Raw genomic sequence first — 15703 nt, 5'->3', positions numbered from 1 at the left:
GATGGATGGATGGATGGATGGATGGATGGATCATGGATGGATGGATGGATGGATGGATGGATGGATGGATTCCAGTCTTTTTTTTGTCTTAAGATGTAAAAAATATAAATAAATGTTAATGATCATCGGATGTTTTTAGTTTTATAGTTTTAATGCCCCCTCCTCTAACAAACTTAAAGTGGCCCATGGGCCACCAGTTGATAATGACAGTTGTAGCAGGTTTTGCAGCTCTGGACCTGTTTAATTTCGTGAATGAATGGGCAGAAATGGCTCTTTTGATCGTAAAGGTTGCAGACCCCTGGGTTTAACATTTCATTTTGAATAATCTAGTAAAAGATCAAATATATAACTTAAATTTTTGCAGTGTGCTTCGACTCGGATCCTCCTCAAAGATCCATCATGACAAATGTTCTTAAATGTAGTTTAAACCTTCCACTGTTCAGTGGAGGCTCCCAGACCGAGTCCGAGGTGTTATGGGACGACGCTGCAGTGGAAACATTGAGCCAGGAGCACCAGTTTATTTACTTCGAACATCCCAGCATCACCAGGTGCAGTGGAGTCCAATCCCACTAACGTGGCTGTGATCCGGAGGGGGAGGGGGCGGCGTTCTCTCCACGAAACGAGGAGAGTAAAGAGAGAGAGAGAGAGAGAGAGAGCGAGAGAGAGGTGGCGGGATTTTAGTTGAACCCTTCCTTCTGTCAGACATGCGCACGAGCGTCAGCAGCAGCTCCATCCTCGCCGCTGCGCCGCGTTTCCGCCTTGGCTGAGCGGCTCACACCGCCGACAGGAGAGGGGAGGGGAGGGAACCGGAGAGCCCCCGAGACGCAGTGAGGGGGTGGGGGGGTGGAGGGGTGGGGGACACAGCGAGCAAATTCCACCCGAACACCCCCCAGCAGCCTCCACCTTTCTGCAAGAGGCGACCTGCGCGGCGCGCGCCGGCATGGAGACACTGCGCTAAAAGGACAGGCGCTGAAAATGTGAGGCTCACTGGTGGTGGGGGGAAATCAGAAGAGACAGAGCGCGCGCGTCCGTGCGCGCGAGAAAGAAAGTGGCTATCCCCCACCCTCATCATCCTCATCCTCATCATCATCATCATCATCTGTCTTCTGCGGGTGATTTCACTTCGGCGCTGTGCAGCGTGAAAATGAAGAAGTTCAACATCAGGAAGGTGCTGGACGGGTTGAAGGAGGTGTCCTCCTCCACGCCGTCGGTCCAAGTGGGGCCACAGGAGAACCATCTGGTTCAGGAGACTCTCCAGTCCGAGCATTTCCAGCTCTGCAAGGTGGGGGACCTAATTTCGGACTGATTGCTGTCAGGCTGCGTTGTGTTGTTTGAAGTGAGCTCCACAGAATCATTCCTCTGAACTAGTTTCATCCTCAAACATCTGCGGTTGGATGTGGTGCGTGCGCGCTCCTGACCAGGCGGTGGACACTTTTTGTTTGGAACCATTCTGTCCCTGTGTGATGCTTTTTTGCACAGTGTGTACTTCCACGCACTCTGTGTAAAATCCCAGAGTTTACTGGATGTGCGCATGGCATGAGCTGTCATATTAGGGGCTGGGCCGAATTGATCCTTTTCTTGCATAATCTGCTGGGACTGGATTAACAAAACGGTTGGTCATGATGGATGTTGTGTGTGTGTGTGTGTGTGTGTGTGTGTGTGTGTGTGTGTGTGTGTGTGTGTGTGCGGCTCCACCTCTTGCTGTTCAGCCCTCTGAACACATTGCTCCATCTCAAGGTCCCCTGTCCTGCTGGGACTGATGGTGCCTGAAGCGACTGCGGGACTGTTTAGCTGGGAATAAAAAGTCTGCCTAGATTTGTCACATTAACAACGGACGGGATAATTAAACACTCATGCAATTTTCATGCTGTTCATGCAACATCTTGGCCCACTGCAAAGTTAATTCAGCATTTCCCCAGTTGTGCTCTAATGACTAGGTGTGGACTTTTAATAGACCGCACTGTACACTTGCTATTGATTTCCCCACACGTTTGTTCTGCATGCTTGTTACAGGCTCAGCTCTGAATTGTTTTGCACATTTGAATTCATTGTGCATAGATTTTTGATAACTGTATGCTTATCTATAGGGAGACTGATCATATGGCGTGTGCACGAATGTTTCATAAATGAAATGTTTGTGTTTTTAAGTTGCGAATCTACCCAAATTGTAATCATAAACTGCAAATGCTTATAGTAATAATAATAATTAAAGTCATTATAATATATTGAAGGAGTGCTCATCTACTGCCACTTTGCAAAAGTTTTTAACAAAGCTCTCACTTGATGTTTGTTCAAATTATGTGCTGGCTATGAGTTTCTGCTAACATCGCACAAAATGTAACTCAACATACATAAAACTGACCGAGTTAAACTACATGAATTCTTATGCTTGGTATAGTTGATTAGCTCTGACAGTGAATCGGGTTGATTAAAAGTAAATGCCAATTTTAAACAAAGTTCTTGTGCTATCTGTTAGCGCTCATTGTACGTGTTTGGGTGATTCTCTGCTACAACCACATTAAATTTTAACAGTATCTGTAGAATGAACTGCATTACAGCTAATGTGTTTGCTAAGATCGTTCAGCTGCATCAATCTTGGTGTGGGTTGACTAAAAGTCATTTGCACATCAAATGATCATTAAAACCCGTTCATCGGTTCACCATCTATTTTGCTAGAAGACAAACTCGTGCACACAGAGATTTACATCGTTGCCCACTTTTAATAGTGCATATAATCTAGACTAGAGTCGCAGTGACACACCTGAAGGCTTGAAGGAAAATGGAAGGAGCTACATCTGATAAAATTGCCTTTTGCTCAAACTTCTGACTTCCTGCACCTTTACTGCCCGGACATAAAGTGTCTGTAATGTTCCTCTGTAAGAGAAGCAGGTGTTGCTCTGAGTGCTTCTTATGTAATGCGCTTTAGCCTTCTGCCACTAAGCAAACAAATCCAACAGCCCACCAATGGCTGACTGGTGCCATAAAACTACAGTCACACTAATATACTGAGTGAGAAAGACTTTTCAACGTTGTTGTTAAAAGTCCCTGCAACAGACAAGAACCAAATGCCTCCTTATTGGTGTATTTTATTTCCAGACTTCAGTGTAATCACGACTTCATGTGGGAGGTGGTGAGAGAAAGACAACATAAAGAGAGGGGAATGCGCGAGAAGGAATCTGAAAATAGGCCCGTGATTATAAGCGAGTTTTAAACGTTGGTCCGGACATTATCCAGAGGAACAGGGGAGCTCTGCAAAAAACACACACAAGTACATTATTTCCTCTCAGTCATATTCTCTTTACAATTTCAATCTTCATTGTTCAGTTTCATAACAGTTTCCACATCCATCTGGAGCATTTGTTTACCAAAGTCAGGTGTGCGACATCCTCTGACAAAACAACACCCCTGCTGTCAAATGCAAATTGCAATTCGCTCTCATCAAATCTCCCCCCCCCCCCCCCCTTTCATGTCCCTGCATGTATACCAGACTGTTCGCCATGGCTTCCCGTATCAGCCATCAGCGATGGCTTTCGACCCCGTGCAGAAGATCCTGGCCATCGGCACCCAGAGCGGAGCGCTCAGATTGTATCCTTTCAGTTCTTAAGTCGTGACAGAACCGTTCGGAGGCAGAAGCAGGTAAGTCAATGAATGTCTGAGATGCAGATGTACAATTCTGTGCAAACATCTTGGGACACTACGTTTAAAAAAAAAAAAAAACTTTTTTATTGAAATATTCTTTGGCTGCATGATATTAGTAATGGTTAACATCAGCTGTAATAAACATTTTCCTCACTTTTTTCCTCTTTACTTCTGTCCTCATGATGCTCGCAACCATCTCCATGTGCCTTAGTAGAGTTTTCCTCTATTATATACATTTATTGTCATAAGCGGAGGTGCCCATCTGATTGACAAAAATATTATTGGTTTGCGTCTGCGATTTATTCACTTTTATTGTTGCCATATTTACGTTGCAGTGTCACATTTCTGATGTAACGTTGAGCCCCACATCTTAAGCAACGTTTGTGAGTAAAAAGCTCTTTAGGGAAACACCTTGAAGGTGCAGAAATATTGTTTTCTGCCCGTCAGACTGCGTTATGTTAGATTTTCATTCATGCTATATGGGAATGAACACATTTTTTGCTGCAACAGATTGTTAGTAATAAAATACCAGAAGCTCCAATTTGAAAATGTGTTTTTTGCTGTGCTGGGTGCCATACATGGACACATTAGTTTATTTCTTGAGTTTAAAGCCTTTTTGTTCTTGAATAAGACAAGAGTCAGTTATTCAAATAACTGAAGCATTGAGTTCATAATTGAAAGCCTACACCCAAAAACAAACAAACTCAACATTCACATTTTTTCAAGCACCCTTGAAGAAAAATATATAAAAATATATTTTTTTCTTGAGGAACAATGTAAAACACTGTGGTGTGGTTCAAGAATCATTTTAGTTAGTTTGATTTCTTCTGTATTTTAAGAATCAGTTGAGCAGTTTTTGATGCTTTGAGCTTAGTGTTGTAGAGCTTGATGTTTCACTATCTCATTGTTGGGGATATTCTCTTTGGTTTGCATATTTAGGTCCAACTTACAGATATAATCACATGACAAGTTAATGAGATCCACCCTGGAACTCTTGAATTTATCGTCTCGGCTGTCTTTCTGCTGTATTGTGTTCCTGAACATTTCTGCACATATTTTAAGCCGCTGAAAACCAGGTAGAGGACAAGCTGAAATGACGTGCCGCAAATCGGCACAAGTGGGTTCTTTTCTCGGCCGGCTTGCAATACGAAGACGTTTGCAGAAACGGGGACAACAGCTTGCTATGAAATGACACTGCAGGGAGCCGTATAGCTTCAGAGGAAGACGGCAAAGCCTGGCTTGTGTGAGGCTGCTTTTACAGGTCCTCCATGTGTTCTGCTGCCTGTCCAACAACCTTTGCCAGCTCATTACGCTGTGATGAAGAGCTGTCCTTTTAGTCGTCTCTCTTCCCCACCTGCTGGCAGCCATGCCTGTGACTCACTCTTAACCTGTGCAAGAAAACAGTCTCTCGCTGGTAGTCAGGAGTCAATTTACCCAGGTTTACTTAAAAAAAGCTCAGCAGCTTAGTATTTGTGTTTTTGACAAATTTCTAGGGATGCATGATATTGGATTTTTGGCCGACATCCGATATGCTGATATGTTAAAACTTATTTGGCCGATAACCGATACCAATATCGATATTTTTTCCCTAGACCTACTTACAGAGACTACATAACTTTCTCTGCTGTGCAATTAAAATACTCCATTATTCTGCCTGGTCTTTGTCAGTTTGACCTGCTGCCAAATGCAGATGCCAAAAAGGGGGTTGAAAATGATGTAACACTTCAACTTGGATTATGCTTAATATCAAATTTATTCATGACAAAGGTAGGCGCACATGACTTCATCACGTTGTGCTGCAGGCGTCCTCGTCACTGGGTTGTCATACAAAAACGCGCCTTTTATATTGGTGAGTTATTTTGATGGAATGGCCGATGTCCAATATTTAATTTTATCGTTAATATCGGCCGATACGATACATGCCGATAATATCGTGCATCCCTACAAATTTCTTTATTTGTAACCGACGTCCAACCTTGCAGCGTACCATGTTCTAGAGATGCTTAACAAGTCACAGATTCAGCTGAAACCATAACCCACTCGACTCCTCACATATTAGTAGACTCTGATAGAAGCTCAGCGTTCGTGCTTTTGCTGGAACTGAAACAATGGAGCTTAATGGAGCTTATCTTTTACTTGCTGCTACATTCCTTCTCAGGACAATAAAAATAAGCTACAACCAAGAAGGCCGTCGACCACAATCGGCTTAGAGATCAAGAATGCATTCTCCCTCAAATTATCCCGTCAGTTTTCTGCCTGCTGAAAGGGGTCACTTTGAATTGGAACAGAGGAATGTCTCGTGTTTGAGCGATGTGGATCAAACGGTTTTTATCAGAATCAAGTGAAGGTGATCCGGGAGTCATCTATCTGTTCTGTGATTCTTCTCCTCCTCAGCTCTCATTGTTTATCTGATGACAATGATATTGGCACAGTTAACGGGAGGCAGAATGGAGGTTTAACATCGCTGATCTGCTGTGTTTTAGTTTTGGCCTGGTTGCAAATTTTGCGAGCGTTATGGGATTTTTGTGTTGATACACATCGTGTTTGTTTGTTTGTTTGTTTGCCTGAATGGCCTGCCAGGGCATTTGGCTGCACTCCTCTCTCCCTTGGAGGATTCACAGGAAGTGGCAGATCAAGGGTCTCAGCCTGGCAGTGCAGCAGAGGACTGAGAATTACAGGAGAAGCCAATGTGTACCCTCTGAGGACATGTCTGATCCCTTTAGCCCCCGCTAAAACACAAACAAAAAACACCAATTTTTCTCCCATAAAGTGCTCTATGTCTCTGCTGGGACATTGACAATGAACGTTAGCTGCTGTCTGCAGGAGGAAAGGAGAGAAACAAAGACAATTGAGGGCAGACGACCAAAAAGTGGGGGAGAATGAGGAGTAGGGGAAAGATAGGAAAGGCTAGGGGAGGCAGGCTATCCCTTTTTTCAAGAGCTAATGACCAAGAATAGAATCCTTATTGATCTGTGTGTGGTAATGCACTGAGTCAGATGGGCCCAAGTGCATACACACACTCACTCTCTCTCTCTCTCTCTCTCTCTCTCTCTCTCTCTCTCTCTCTCTCTCTCTCTCTCTCTCTCTCTCTCTCTCTCTCTCTCTCTCTCTCTCGCACACACACACACACGCACAAACAAGCAATTGTTTTCTGCACAATATAACTGCAGTAAAAAGAAGTCATGAGTCTTAGAAAACTGTTTTTGCTTCACAAGCAGTCACCTCATATTAGCTATTCTTAGAGTTAGTGGTGTAATTTCAACATTAAGCAGGAATAGTTATTTCTGAATAAAGATAAGGAAGATGTCAAAGGAAACTCTCTACTTTTTGTCTTAATCATGCTTGTTTTCTTGTTCAAATATGTGTATTCATCAAAGTAAATTGGTCACAGCTGGATTTTTTTTTTTTGCATTAGCTGACTCAACTAAACCTAACCTAAACCTGCACCTGAAGACAACAGGTTCTATGATTTTGGTGATGATTTTTCTTTAACTCAGACTTTATGCTTCATTTTATGGGTGTATTCAAAAGAAAGCAGACACTCTTGGTGCTCAAAAAATTATGATGGCTCTAATAAAACGATAAAAGGGGAAATAAATTTCTAAAACTTTAGAATGCAAAGCACTTCTATTGAAATATTTTCTTATGTACAAATGTAAATCAAGCTGTCTAAACCTCTGTCAGTAGTTTAGTAGTTGGACTTTTCCCCTTACTGTAGCCTAACTACAAGCTTGGCCATATATTGTTGGTTTGTGTGAGTAATTTAAGTTATTAAGCATATTTACCAGATTCCTTTTGTTGAAAATCAGTATGAGCAAATAAAAGAGCAAAGTTCTTGTCAGAGTGAATGATAAAAAAAAAAAATACTATATTGGACAGTGGTTCGAGCTCTCGCCTCATAGCAAAAAGGTTGCAGGTTCAAAACTTGACTGTGGCCTTTCTGTGGTGCCTGTTCTTCCTGTGCACTCATAGGTTTTTACCAATTTTCTTCCACAGACCAAAAACAAGCATATTAAATAAATTAGTAACTCTAAATTGCCATAAGGTTTAAATAGGAGCTTGAATGGATGTTAATCTCCACGAGGTCTGGTGATGAACTGGAGTCAAACCTCTCAGTACCTCTAAAACCAGCTGTAAAAAATTTAAATGTCAAAAGACAGGCTTTCTTATGAGTACTTTGATAACATATTCCTGTCGTATGCTGACCAATGAATATCCATACATCCATTATATTTACCAGCTTCTTCCTTTTTGGGTCAAGGGGGTCACTGGTGTCCATGTCCAACTAACTCTGTGCGAGAAGCGGGGACACCCTGGACAAGTCACCAGTCCATCACAGGGACACATAGAGACAAACGAGACAAACAACCATTCACACTCTCACTCACACCTAGGGACCATTTAGAGTTCCCAATCATAATTTTGGTCTGTGGGAGGAAACCGAAGTTCCCGGAGAAAACCCATGCATGCACGGAGAGAACATGCAAACCCTACCCAGAAAAGTCCCTTGTAGGGCTGAACAATTAATTGCATTTGCAATAAAATTGCAATTTCTAGTCACAAAGGCTGCAATTTGATTGGTCACGTGATCTGGTTACGTGACTTTCAAGTGAGCGGAGCAAAGCAGGACAGGGAGCGGGAGAAGTCAACACAGCACTTTAACTGGTTGCACAATGGCGTCAGGCTCGACAGAAGCTGATACATCTGACAGTTTGGTACCAAAGAGGGGCAGCATGGTCGTTATTTGGAATTATTTTGGCTATAAAAAAAGAAGATGCTGCACAACGACATGTATTGTGCAGAACCTGCTTTGCTCAACACTTAAAAAAGCACCACAAAACCATTTATGACAGTTGCATAGCTAGAATGCCAACGACCAGTGCTTCAACTTAAAGTAATCAAAGAAGCAGCCGACAGGGATCACGGACCGAACTGTTCGAAGGTATTACTCCGTATGAACATAATTCGAAACAGCACGCAGAAATAACTCGAGCAATAACAGAGTTTATAGCGAAAGACATGATGCCCATTAATATAGTGACCAAGCCTATGTTTATGACTTTGGTTATCACAATGGATAAGCGGTACAGAATGCCCTCGTGCACACATTTTAGCCAAGTTGCATCTCAGAGCTACACAAAAAATTCAGAAACAGAGTTGCAGCGGAACTGAAAACAGTGACGTTTTTTTGCCTCTGAAACAGATTTATTGCGTGTGTTCATTGAAAAATACATGCGAAGAAGACGTTGAAAAATAATTGCTTATTAAATCGCAATTACATTACTGAGGTAAAAAAAAATCGCAATTACAATATTTTCCAAAATCGTTCAGCCCTAGTCCCTAAGCTGGGAAATGATCCGGCGACCTTCTCGCTGAGAGGCAGTAGCTCTACCAACTGCACCACCGTGCCACCCACTGAAGCATATAAAAACTAATAACTTTCATTAGGATGTTAAGAAATGATTGTATACAAAATTGTAAAAAAAAATAGTTTAAGACAAAACATTTGTGATGATACAGTTTTATACTTCCTTGCATGAGCTTGCTTTTTAGAGCATCACGTAACATAATATAAAGCATTACCGACAATTTTGGGAACTTATCATCATAGATCAAGAGTCATTTATATGTTTTTGTGTTTGCGTGCATGTTTCCATGGTGGTCTGCAGCTGTTAGTGGAGCAATGATTCTCCTTTTTACTGGTGGTCTGAAGAAATGGCAGCATCATAACTCATAGAGCCCCAGTGAGCCAGTAAGATGCAGATCAATAGATCAAATTGTCAGTCCCGCTCTGCCCGATTATCTCATCGACAGACACAAAACATCATGGCACACACACACACACAAACCATTGTTATTTGAGCATACACATTCAGATGTGGTTTGGTTGTACAGTAACACACATATGTGCATTTACACACTTGTAAACAGAATAGTAGATTACTTGAGCTAATGATGATAATGTTAAATATTGTGTGCTGACATACACATGCACACAGAAGCTAGCAAATATGTTTGCAAAGCCAACTTTGGACACAGACTCCGCAGTGACTGCTGGGACTGATAGTAGTCCTGCACAGCTTCTGACTGTGGCACAGATTGACTATGACATATCTTCATCATTAATCTTCCTTCTGATTCACTCAGGATCTGCACTGCCGTTCAAGCTTTTCCCGCAGTCACAGGAAAAACCTCAACGAGCCATGAGCTGTCTGACTGGACTGCAGAATGAGAACAGTTTCTTTGTGTTTACAGCAGAAAATGTTGACCAGAGAAAGCAAAAAAAAAAAAGAAGGAAACAACTTCCTTCTGCAATCCACCAAGTGGATGCATTTAGATTTACACAGTAGGATGAGACCTCTCGTTTCACTGAGGTGTTCACTTGCAAAATTTGCCATATTTGAAAATGAACGGCTCTTCAAAGATTCACTTCACCATCAGTATTATTTTGATTATCATAATAGATTTTGTTTGTAATAAGACAGTGGTTTTGCGGCTACTGCATCTTTAGAGACTCCAAAACCATTGTAGCATTTCTCAGGGTAATTTGTTCATTTATTTCTTCCTTCTTTTCCTACGGTGTTAGACATTTTTTCCTTGTGCACTTTCTATTTGGAGAGGAGAGTGTCTCATTTAGGAACATCAGGATCTCATTTCTGCATAGACCGTTGGCGTCTCCTAGTCAACAGTCTGACCTTCAGTGTGCACTGGGGCTAGGATGAGAGTCGGCTCTTCCAAATTTGTTGACATGCTACTCAACCGGAAAAAGGTGGAATGCTCCCTCTGGCTTAAGGATGAGTCTCTGCCTCCTGCTTAGGAGTTTAAGTATCTGTGTCTTGCTCTTGAGTGGTGGTAGGATGAAGTTAGAGATGGATCAACTGAGCGGGGCTTCATCTTCAGTAATGAAGACAGGAAATTCTGTCATAATAAAGAGCTGAGCCAAAAGGCAGTGCTCTTGATTTATGGGCCCATTCATGTTCCAGACCTCACCTATGGTCATGAAGTATGGATCATGACCAAACAAATGTCCTGCATACTAGTACCTAAAATGAGCTTTCTCTGTAGGATGGCTGGATTCAGCTTTAAAGATAGTGATAGAAGTTGTGTCAGCTAGGAGTGGAGCTGCTGCTCTGCTGTATTGAAAGGAGTCAGCAGAGGTACCGGTAGTTCAGGCAACTGATTAGGTTGCCTTCTGGATAGACTCAAAACTTTCTGGACTTGTATATTCTTCATGTTTGTTAAAACCTTTGTATCTACAGTACTACTCAGAGAGTTGCTAGGGAGAGGGATGTTTGTGCTCCTCATCTGCAGTCTTTGTGAAGTGACTTCAGATAAGCATTAAATTAGTAAAAGTTTGGACTCTTTATTTTGATTCATAGTTGCCAGTAAACTTTCCTAGACCAAAGGTTATGCATTTTAAAATGTTTTCGGTTATGCAACATAGCCAAAATGTAGCTTTCCTAAAATGTACCTGAACCGGACAACTTCTTCCATCACTTTTGTTCTATGTAGAAATATTTTTAAACACTATATGCATCACTGAAAAGATTGTTGAAAATGTATAACCATGTCTAGGCCCGTCACGCTAACACATTTTGCTGGGCGATTAATTGTCTCAGAAATTATTACGATAAACAATAATATTGTTTGAAATTTGACAATTATTTGTAATTATTGTCAAATTTAGGAAGACATGTTGGTTAATTTTTTGTTAGTACATTCTTGACCACTGGATGGCAGTATAACACAGTTTGAAACAAAGGATGGATAGTGAGGGAGCGAGCAGCGCGCCTCTTTAAGAAAAATAGGAGGGAGGCCCCTTTGGGCTGTCTCTCTTTCCTTTTTTCAGTTTTCAAAATGGCGGACACTCAGTTTGTTTTGAGCTCTTTAGCATAGCATTTTTCACACAAAGCTTTTAATAAAAATCTGTAAACAAGTTCTCAGCTTCTTTTTGCAGAGAAAAACAACTTTTTACATGAAGGCACGGGTTTCAACCGTGAATTTTTGGAGGTTTGACAAGACAAAGGTTTTTTTCCTGTGGTCGGCCTGTTAGCTTAGCTCGTAGCTTAGCTTCTCAGCTTAGCTGCTTTTAACTATCCAGAAACGTGATTTTGGACAGTTAAAACAGATGTTAAAGAGAAAAGAGAAAGGGAGGGGTCAGTGAAGAGCACCAAAGTTGAGCCTTTTGTCATCCAGTGTCTTCAAAGTGACACAAAGAAATGATAAAGCCAATAAATGAAAATGAGGTTGATCATTTTCATATATCATGTGATTCATTGATTTTGTTTATCGTGACAGGCCTAACGTGTCATTAATGAGCCTTGGTGTGCAGTAGCAAAGTCTTGTCGAAGAATAGCAGGATCATAAAAATTCAAAAGGTGTTTGCATTTCATCCCATTTGACCTCCTTTTACTTTGCACACAAGTAGAATAAACATCTGGGTAGAGCAAGAAGAGAATAGTTTGAAATGAATTCAGCTGCACTGTGGGTGTTTAATGAGCGTCTAAGTGTGCAAAGATTTGCTGGTATTATCGAGCGAGTAAACTCGTTTCTCTCAGATAGCATTGTAAAAGTTGTTTTAATGTACGTTCTGTTGTGAGGATGCCCACGAGCATCGCAGGATTTAGCTTTCAGGTCAGTTTGGTGCACATCAGCTTTGCGGCTGTTGTTGGAACATAGGAGATGTGAGACTGTGCTCCGTAGTGAAGCACGGTTAATCAAAGACCTCTTGTGTACCAGGTTTCATCTTCTGTGCTCTCCAGAGGCACTCGGCATCCTTTATTCTGTCAGGTCTTAGAGCTGGAAAACTAATTTTGCAGCATCAGCTCCACAATGTTGCAGTTTGCTGCTTCTCTCTGTCTGGTATCCTGTCAGTGTGTCTGCCTAATTCCCTTTGCCATGACAAGAAGGATCGAGATTTAGATTGATTAAAAGTCTGCTGTCAGATTGATTGGCCTTAACAATTATGTGTTCATTTTACTGACACTTCTCATATTTTTGCTCCTTGTTTTTTTATTGTTTCTGTTTACTCCTGGCTTTCCGGAGATGGTATTTCTGTGTGTGTTTGCCTTTGTGTGTAGATAACAGATGACCTTGAGGATTGGAAGTGTTTGACCAAGTAACTACTGTGTACAAAAACTACGCCAAGGACAACAGAAGCAGCCTGTCTTTTCAGTGACTCATCAAAATTCCAAAGCCCAAACAATATTTTCATCCCTTGAATGTAATATTATGTGACTGAAGAACAATGAGGTCCTCTGTGTCAATATTACCTAACATAACATTTTTAGGTAAAATCTATTATTGTGTCAAATTCGGGATAAATATTTATTGATGTTTTATTCTGCAGGGAGGCATTTTAGAGCCTTCACGTCACTGTCTGAACACAATGAAAATACAACCAAGGCTGCAGGCAGCACGTCTGTATGGACATGCATGTGCAATATACAGAAAATCGATGACTGAGAGGTCACCAGCATGTGCATTAATTGTTCCCAACAGACAAGTGGCAACACTTTGTTGGCTTATTGTCAATATGCAGTTATCATGTGGGCAGGAGAGATAAAATACTTCATGTTTTTGCACAGAGTATACTCCACTGGATTAGTTCTACCTCGACTTCATCTGGACAGGCATAAATGCAATGGCTTTGTCAGGGTAATGGTACAACAACTACAAAGAACGTATTCATTTAATGTTATCAATATTCATGACTGCTGTGGCAAATCTGGGAAGTAAAAAGTATGGTCTCAAAAAACTTACAGGGAAATAGGAACATAAATGGGTGAAGGATCCAAATCTGAATAATGGTAGAAATTGCTAGAAGCTTGCCAGGACAGATAAAAAGATGGAAAAGTTTAACACTTGAACAATAGTGATTTTAAACATGGAGAGAGAAAAAAAAAGCAAACAAATATGTCCTTTGGAGTTAGGGAAGTTAGGAGTAGAGGTTGTAGGTGTAATGGCGGTATCTCACATGAGCGCATAGAGGAAATTTAGTGGTAATCTTACTTAATTCAGTCTTTGCTAGGCCTGTCACGATAACAATTTTTTTCTGGGCGATTAATTGTTTCAGAAATTATCGTGATAAACAATAATATTGGTTGAAATTTAACAATGATTAATTGTTAGATTTTAGAAGAATTGTTGATTTGTTTGGAGTTTAGTACCTTTTTGATCACCTGATTGTAGTATAAGACTGTTTGAAACAAAGGAAGGATAGTTGCTCTTTAAGAAAAATGGGAGACGTGACTTGGGCTGACATGATGTCATGGCGGACGCTCTGTGATTTCAGCTTTTTAGCATAGCATTTTTCACACAAAGCTTTTAACTAAAAAAAAAAAAAGAGTAAACAAGTTCTCAGCTGATGAAGCCTTCCGGATCAAATGGCGAAACGTTTCAGCACAAAAAAAGAAACTGTCCAGATGACCTGACTGAAAAATGTTGGATTGTATACCTGGATTATTGAGCATGGACTTTGTTGTTTTCAACCAGTTTGACACGACTGTCAACAAGGAAGAGGGCCGACAATGGAGGAGGGGGCGTGACAAAGAGACCAACTTAGCACCAACATAACTGGTTTGTTCCACTTTGGAGTAAGCTGTTGGGGGAAGAATCAGTTTTGTGTTGTGTGTTTCCTTGACTGATGAAGCCTTCCGGATCGAAGGCGAAACGTTTCAGCACAAAAAAAAAAAAAAAAACTGTCCAGATGACCTGACTGACAAATGTTGGATGTTCTCAGCTTCTTTTTGCAGAGAAAAACAACTTTTTACACGAAGGCACGGGTTTCAACCGTGAATTTTGGAGCTTCGACTAGACGGATGCTTATTCCTGAGGTCGGCCTGTTAGCTTAGCTTGTAGCTTAGCTTCTCAGCTTAGCTGCTTTTAACGATCCAAAAACACAATTTTGGATGGTTAAAACAGATTTTAAAGAGAAAGGGAGGGGTCAGTGAAGAGCACCGGAGTTGAGCCATGTCTTCAGTAGAAAGAGAGACATGAAGAAACGATAAATCTGTTAAATGAAAATGAGGCCGACAATTTTCATTCATCATGCGATTAATTGATTTATTGTTTATCGCGACAGGCCTAGTGTTTGCATCAAGTGACCAGTGAGCTATTTATCTCTGAGTGGCCAGATTTGGAATCACAGCTTATTTAGAGTATGTATGCACAACACAAAAAACTGTATTTAAGGTTGTGATCATAATTCCATTGCCCACCTTCACCCACATTGTACTCTCCCAGGCCTGCTTTATTCCCACCATGGCAGCATCTTCTCCATGTTAATGATTTAATCTTCTGGAGCACAATTTTGAAATGAAAATGGGTAGATTTGGACCAGTCTTTCAGAAATAGTTATTCATCACAGCATGGTTTTTAGATGGGTGCAAAATGCTTGCAATAACTATGCAACTCTTTTGAGAGGACACCCTTTTTTAACATGTTTGGAATTCAAGTGGGAAGGTCTCTGTGATGAGGAAACTGAGTACCCCTGGGAAGATTTCAAGACATTTTGAAGACTTCCTTGCAAATGCCATTTGCCAACTAGTCACCAAAAACTGCAGCTCAATGAGATACTATCCTAAAGGATCTTTTCATAAGGAATATATTTTCATATCCTCAGCTTTTTAACATTTGTACACAAATAATTTAGAAATTTAAAAGAAGAAACTTTTAAATGAAATGTTCGTCCAGATAATCAAAATGCATAAAAAGTGGTTTTATCATTACGTCACAGCCCCCTCAACTGTAGATGGAAGTTGAGAAAGAACTCCATCCCTACTGCCAACATGACTTCAGTTGATAGTAAATATAAATATAGACTGAACTTATATAGCGCCTTTCTATCTTATCAAGATACTCAAAGTGCTTTCCACTACAACCTGTGCCCTCATTTACCCATTCAAACAGCACTCTACTTGATCTCTACAAAGCTAATTGAACAAATCATTCTAAAGAGACTAATCGGTGCTTTATCACATTCATACACTGATGGGACACACATCAGAGGCTATGAGTGTCACGAATCACGTCTGTCAGTTAGGTTTTTGTGTCACTCTGTTCA

At 41.0% G+C, this 15703-nt stretch overlaps 1 protein-coding gene across 1 annotated transcript in view; it reads left to right on the top strand.

Annotated features, from left to right (window-relative positions):
• Positions 1-1116: 1116 nt before the first annotated feature.
• Positions 1117-15703, top strand: part of stxbp5a (syntaxin binding protein 5a (tomosyn)) — a 139411-nt gene continuing 124824 nt past the window's right edge. The window contains exons 1-2 of the mRNA XM_037685868.1: positions 1117-1282; positions 3488-3585. Of these exons, the coding sequence (XP_037541796.1) occupies positions 1145-1282; positions 3488-3585 (236 nt within the window). The 5' untranslated portion in view covers positions 1117-1144. The remainder of the gene's footprint in view (positions 1283-3487; positions 3586-15703) is intronic.

This window comes from Nematolebias whitei, chromosome 12 (genome assembly GCF_014905685.2).
Source record: "Nematolebias whitei isolate Nwh7 chromosome 12, NemWhi1, whole genome shotgun sequence".
Taxonomy (NCBI): Eukaryota; Metazoa; Chordata; class Actinopteri; order Cyprinodontiformes; family Rivulidae; genus Nematolebias; species Nematolebias whitei.
Note: the sequence above shows the minus strand (reverse complement) of the source record. Positions and strands in the feature narration are given on the sequence as shown.